We start from the raw sequence: 6,692 nt of genomic DNA on the forward strand, positions 1-6,692 counted from the left end.
GACTGGGGTAGGCGGAGCCTAGGAGGGATCATGTGACCAGCTTTGCTGGGCTCTTTGCCATTTCCTGTTGGGGAAGAGAATATCCCACAAGTAAGGATGACGCCGTGGACCGGACACACCTATGTTGGAGAAATAACCACACAATCCATAGCTTCCCAGCGTGGTATGTTACTGAGTGGGTAGAAAAGACTGAAGCACTGCGAACAATGAATGCAAAGAAAATAATACTTAAAGCTATATCAATGCCAGTTCTTGCTGCTTTAGGCACAATTGCACATGACTGAAGAACTAGCTTGCAATTAGGATGTAACTTATGTAGATAACGAAATGAAAAAAAAAAAAAACTGGCTTAATGCACTTTGTCTGGTACATATAATTCTAGTGGCAGGCGAAATTAAACATTCAGAGGTAGTGAGAGCCTTAAAAAGGGACACTAAGCCCAATTTTTGTTCTTTCATGATTCAGATAGAACATGCAATTTTAAACAACTCCATAATTCACTCCTATTATCATTTTTTCTTCATTCTCTTGGTATCTTTATTTGAAACGCAAATTAAGCTTAGGAGACGGCCCATTTTTGGTTCAGCACCTGGGTAGCGCTTGCTGATTAGTGGCTAAATGTAGCCACTAATCAGCAAGCGGTACCCAGGGTGTGAAACCAAAAATGGGCCGGCTTCTAAGCTTAGATTCCTGCTTTTTCAAATAAAGATCGCAACAGAACAAAGAAAAAACAGAATTTATGTTTACCTGATAAATTACTTTCTCCAACGGTGTGTCCGGTCCACGGCGTCATCCTTACTTGTGGGATATTCTCTTCCCCAACAGGAAATGGCAAAGAGCCCAGCAAAGCTGGTCACATGATCCCTCCTAGGCTCCGCCTACCCCAGTCATTCGACCGACGTTAAGGAGGAATATTTGCATAGGAGAAACCATATGGTACCGTGGTGACTGTAGTTAAAGAAAATAAATTATCAGACCTGATTAAAAAAACCAGGGCGGGCCGTGGACCGGACACACCGTTGGAGAAAGTAATTTATCAGGTAAACATAAATTCTGTTTTCTCCAACATAGGTGTGTCCGGTCCACGGCGTCATCCTTACTTGTGGGAACCAATACCAAAGCTTTAGGACACGGATGAAGGGAGGGAGCAAATCAGGTCACCTAAATGGAAGGCACCACGGCTTGCAAAACCTTTCTCCCAAAAATAGCCTCAGAAGAAGCAAAAGTATCAAACTTGTAAAATTTGGTAAAAGTGTGCAGTGAAGACCAAGTCGCTGCCCTACATATATGATCAACAGAAGCCTCGTTCTTGAAGGCCCATGTGGAAGCCACAGCCCTAGTGGAATGAGCTGTGATTCTTTCGGGAGGCTGCCGTCCGGCAGTCTCGTAAGCCAATCTGATGATGCTTTTAATCCAAAAAGAGAGAGAGGTAGAAGTTGCTTTTTGACCTCTCCTTTTACCGGAATAAACAACAAACAAGGAAGATGTTTGTCTAAAATCCTTTGTAGCATCTAAATAGAATTTTAGAGCGCGAACAACATCCAAATTGTGCAACAAACGTTCCTTCTTTGAAACTGGTTTCGGACACAGAGAAGGTACGATAATCTCCTGGTTAATGTTTTTGTTAGAAACAACTTTTGGAAGAAAACCAGGTTTAGTACGTAAAACCACCCTATCTGCATGGAACACCAGATAAGGAGGAGAACACTGCAGAACAGATAATTCTGAAACTCTTCTAGCAGAAGAAATTGCAACTAAAAACAAAACTTTCCAAGATAATAACTTAATATCAACGGAATGCAAGGGTTCAAACGGAACCCCCTGAAGAACTGAAAGAACTAAATTGAGACTCCAAGGAGGAGTCAAAGGTTTGTAAACAGGCTTAATTCTAACCAGAGCCTGAACAAAGGCTTGAACATCTGGCACAGCGGCCAGCTTTTTGTGAAGTAACACAGACAAGGCACTAAAAAACTCTAAGCCATCTCCGTGGAGATGTTGCCTGTACAACGGCAAAGAGAATGACTGGGGTAGGCGGAGCCTAGGAGGGATCATGTGACCAGCTTTGCTGGGCTCTTTGCCATTTCCTGTTGGGGAAGAGAATATCCCACAAGTAAGGATGACGCCGTGGACCGGACACACCTATGTTGGAGAAATTGATAATAGGAGTAAAATTAGAAAGTTGATTAAAATTGCATGCTCTATCGGAATCATGAAATAAATAATTTGGGTTAGTATTTAACAATTCAACAAATACATATCATATATAGCTTAAAAGGGCATTAATAGACTAACATCTTATAAATTATCATTAAAACCATAAAACATCTACTAAGCAGATTTGCAGTAAATGAAAATAATTAGAAATATCTATTGACCAACTTACATTTATTGCTAAACTCAGTAAACTGGTGGTTTCGTGGTTTTGTTTATTTGGCACTAAATAAATCTAAATGTTTCAAATACTGTGTTTTAAGAAACCAAACATTTTCTTTGTATGTGACCATACTATTTACTGCTCGCTAGAAAACACTTTTATTGAAGCAGTTACTTTTCTGAAAAACCTATTCTGTTTTAAGGACATGCTAAAATTCATATTTTGGGGGGGTAAAATTTTCTTTTATTTATTTTTTGTCAAGTGCACAGTGTCAATGGCATTGTTTACACAGAAAGCTATAATAAGAAAGAAGCTTTATCAGTGTTAATAAATAACAAAAACATATTTGTAGATGCATTCAAGTGTGTATAAAAAAGTAAGATGCAAGAGATGAAAAAAAAAAAAGTAAAAAACACTTGTCTCTCTCACTAAACTCAATGTAGAAATGTGTTTAAAAAAAGAAGACCCCCCCCTCCACACAAATATTACACACAAAAAAATATATATATATATCACTTTAAAAACAGAACTGAATTATCTCGCTATATCTTGCTATAATTTGCTTCAGTAAATATTGGTTTTAATTAAAGCAGCTTTCAAACTTATTGTTGAAAACAAAAAAAAATTCAAGGTAAAATAAAAATGGATTATTATTATGAAGACCCATTTTATATTTCCTTCCTGCTATCTAAGGAGATTGCTTGACACTTCATAATCTGGCTGCTTATACAAATTGGTGGGTATACCTTGGGTCTGGATTTGGCAAATGGAGACCAACATATGCACTTGTAATATAGGTCAACCAAAATAAGAAGAAAATTGCCCCTTTCTGTTCTTTGCATAACTTTCACCATCCAGAGTCAGTAAGAATGGTTATCACAATTATTATACACGGTTTATAACAATTATTTACTATTGTATTGACTTGAAGTAACTTCTATCTGCATATTTACTCAGTTTATCAACAGGTGTATAACTATGCTGTTTATTATACATTTGTATATACAGAAGAAATAGAATCTGGAATAAGATGTTCCTGCTTATATACAATGACCTTTAACTTGAATCAATACTTTTCTATTAATTTTACAGTATATTTTGGACCTTTGGTCTTTTGTCAATTTAAAAGATGTATATTTTTGTATTGCATTAACAAATCTTCATTAGTAGATTACTAATTTATCCCCATACTAAAGAGTATCTGATAGTAAATCAAACTCTCCAAATATTGCTAATTTGAGCTCACAATAGCAGCAGTTTAAAATGTATGCACTACAATTTGACGTCATAGAAATGAGAGATCATCTAAAATGTCTGCCACATATACATTGGCAATACCGGCTGTCAGAATAATCAATCCCAGTCTAACAATATAATATTCAGTTGTGTAGGCCTAGCAAAAGCAACAGTATTTTGTCTACATTAAAAAGCTTTGCAGCTGTTAAGCGTATGGATGCACATTACATTTCACAACAGACATTTGTTACCTCAAGCTGTCAACAATTATGTCTAAAAACAAAAAAAACCAGAAGCAATAAGTTGCTCAAGTTTGTTTAGACAAGATTTGCTTTACTTGAAATTGCAATAATTAAAAACAGCCATGCGAGACAACTACTACTATTTAAGTCTGTGCTCTTTAAAGGGACATCCTAGTCAAAAATTAAATGGACATTGATTTATTGCATCTTTGAATAGGAACATATTTGCAATAGACATGTATTGGCAATAATGCTTCTAGTAAAAGTTCTCTGTGTTAGTGTTAACATTTTTCTCTGCACATGCATGTGAAGTATAACTAGATATTGTCACTGCCCCCACATTTTAAATAATGCAGCTGCTCAGATAATCAGTGGCGCTTGTATTATGTCAGCAATAAACAAATTGAGTCATTACCAGATGGTACAAGCACCTTAGGCTCTCTGTTCAAGTGCCGTGTTTAAAATGCTGGTGCACGGTGCATACTTAAATACATGTTTGAAACAGCTATAGTTTTTATTAGAAACATTTTTGCTAATGCATGTATATTACAAAATTGCTTCTTTTCAATACCCAAATGCACCCATGTGGTTTCCAATTTTGGCAGGAATATCCCTTTAACCTGTCAAGTAACATATCAGTCCTAACAAAAAACACAAAAAATGGAACTGATTTGCTTATTTAATACCATAAAAGACCAGCTAAATATGGTACAGATTATTATCATAAATTCTCTCTTTCTCCATATTTATATATATTTTAAGAGAAAAAATGTCCATACATTTCTATTTCTCTTAGTGCTTTCAAACTCTGTATGAAACAGGATGCATTGAAATGACCTATGACAATGAAAGGCTTTCCTCAGAACGGCTTCTTATATGAATACATGCCGATAAGAAATAAAAATGTCAAGTCACTTAATCCTACTTTATAAATACTTTGTAATTTGTTAACTCTAATCTTATATGGATCCATTAAAATATTGAAAATAAACTTATAATCCTTCAATGTTAAAATAAGGTTTTGTAGGTATACATTATCTTACTGAGCTTGTTTTATGCGGAGTAGTAGTGTATTGTTTCAATAGCACCATTTGATGATCACTTTTCACAAGTACAGGATTTTCAGGAAATTTATATAAATCTTTGCTGCCAGATGAGATGGGAAAATCTGCTATGTAATTTTGCAAATGCCAAACCTAATGAAAATAATCTTCAGAATGCAGTAACCACAGCTTGAAACAATTGACTCAATGTGTTTAAAAGAAAAATGTGACAATGAAGCGTTAAACATTAACACCACAATTCGGAAAAGTGCATGGTACGATACAAATCCCCAAGCAGTTAGACATTAACAGGTACATTCATTTATATGAAATTGTTAGATTCAAACCGCTTCAGTTCCGCTTCCCTAATTTGATAAGGCTGATCGAAAAGCAGCAATTAGTCTCCTTCCTTAGAACTTCTCACAGCTGTAAATATTCCTCATTTGAACATGAGCGCTCTCCAATGGCGAAGTCACTGTATGGAAATAGTTAACGAGTACTAGGAGACCTGATTCATAAGTTCGGTATTCCTGTTGGCAAACGGACGTCTTCATCAGGATCAGCAACTTCAGCTACTTCAATTTCCGGGAGAGCATCTTCGTGCACAGATTCATCCCAGCAATTTTCATGATTGTCTCTATAAGAACTAAAAAGCAATAAAAATAAAAAATTTAAAATCTCACAAGCCTAGTAAGGCTGCACATGCAATGCATAAAATGAAAGTGTAAATAGTATACATACGCACACATAATTAAAAGAAATTTGGTTTGATAATAATAACTGGAACGAATTCTTCGGGAATATCTTGAAGCGTCTATTCTGCTAATCCCAAAACCAGCCAAATACACTTCTAAATGTAGCAGTTATAGACCTATCTATCTGATTAATGTAGACACCAAACTTTATTCCAAGGCTAAAAAACAAAATTTATGCTTACCTGATAAATTCATTTCTCCTGTAGTGTGGTCAGTCCACGGGTCATCATTACTTCTGGGATATTATCTCCTCCCCTACAGGAAGTGCAAGAGGATTCACCCAGCAGAGCTGCTATATAGCTCCTCCCCTCTACGTCACCTCCAGTCATTCGACCAAAGGACCAACGAGAAAGGAGAAGCCCAAGGGTGTAGTGGTGACTGGAGTATAATCCAAAATTTTTTTTAGCCTGCCATAAAAAACAGGGCGGGCCGTGGACTGACCACACTACAGGAGAAATGAATTTATCAGGTAAGCATAAATTTTGTTTTCTCCTGTTAAGTGTGGTCAGTCCACGGGTCATCATTACTTCTGGGATACCAATACCAAAGCAAAAGTACACGGATGACGGGAGGGACAGGCAGGCTCTTTATACGGAGGGAACCACTGCCTGAAGAACCTTTCTCCCAAAAACAGCCTCCGAAGAAGCAAAAGTGTCAAATTTGTAAAATTTGGAAAAAGTATGAAGAGAAGACCAAGTTGCAGCCTTGCAAATCTGTTCAACAGAAGCCTCATTCTTAAAGGCCCAAGTGGAAGCCACAGCTCTAGTAGAATGAGCTGTAATTCTTTCAGGAGGCTGCTGTCCAGCAGTCTCATAGGCTAATCGTATTATGCTACGAAGCCAAAAAGAGAGAGAGGTAGCTGAAGCTTTTTGACCTCTCCTCTGACCAGAATAAACGACAAACAGGGAAGACGTTTGACGAAAATCCTTAGTTGCCTGTAGATAAAATTTCAGGGCACGGACTACATCTAGATTGTGTAGCAGACGTTCCTTCTTCGAGGAAGGATTAGGACACAAAGATGGAACAACAATCTCTTGATGAT

General features: G+C 36.9%; 1 protein-coding gene across 1 annotated transcript in view; it reads right to left on the reverse strand.

The window, feature by feature from the left end:
• Nucleotides 1-2,594: 2,594 nt before the first annotated feature.
• The window catches only part of SNX16 (sorting nexin 16), a gene marked incomplete in the record, with an annotated part of 195,458 nt that continues 191,360 nt past the window's right edge, over nucleotides 2,595-6,692 (reverse strand). Inside the window, 1 exon segment of the mRNA XM_053715164.1 lies at nucleotides 2,595-5,541. Within this exon segment, the coding sequence (XP_053571139.1) occupies nucleotides 5,409-5,541 (133 nt within the window).

The sequence above is a fragment of the Bombina bombina genome, chromosome 5 (genome assembly GCF_027579735.1).
Source record: "Bombina bombina isolate aBomBom1 chromosome 5, aBomBom1.pri, whole genome shotgun sequence".
NCBI classification, from domain to species: domain Eukaryota; kingdom Metazoa; phylum Chordata; class Amphibia; order Anura; family Bombinatoridae; genus Bombina; species Bombina bombina.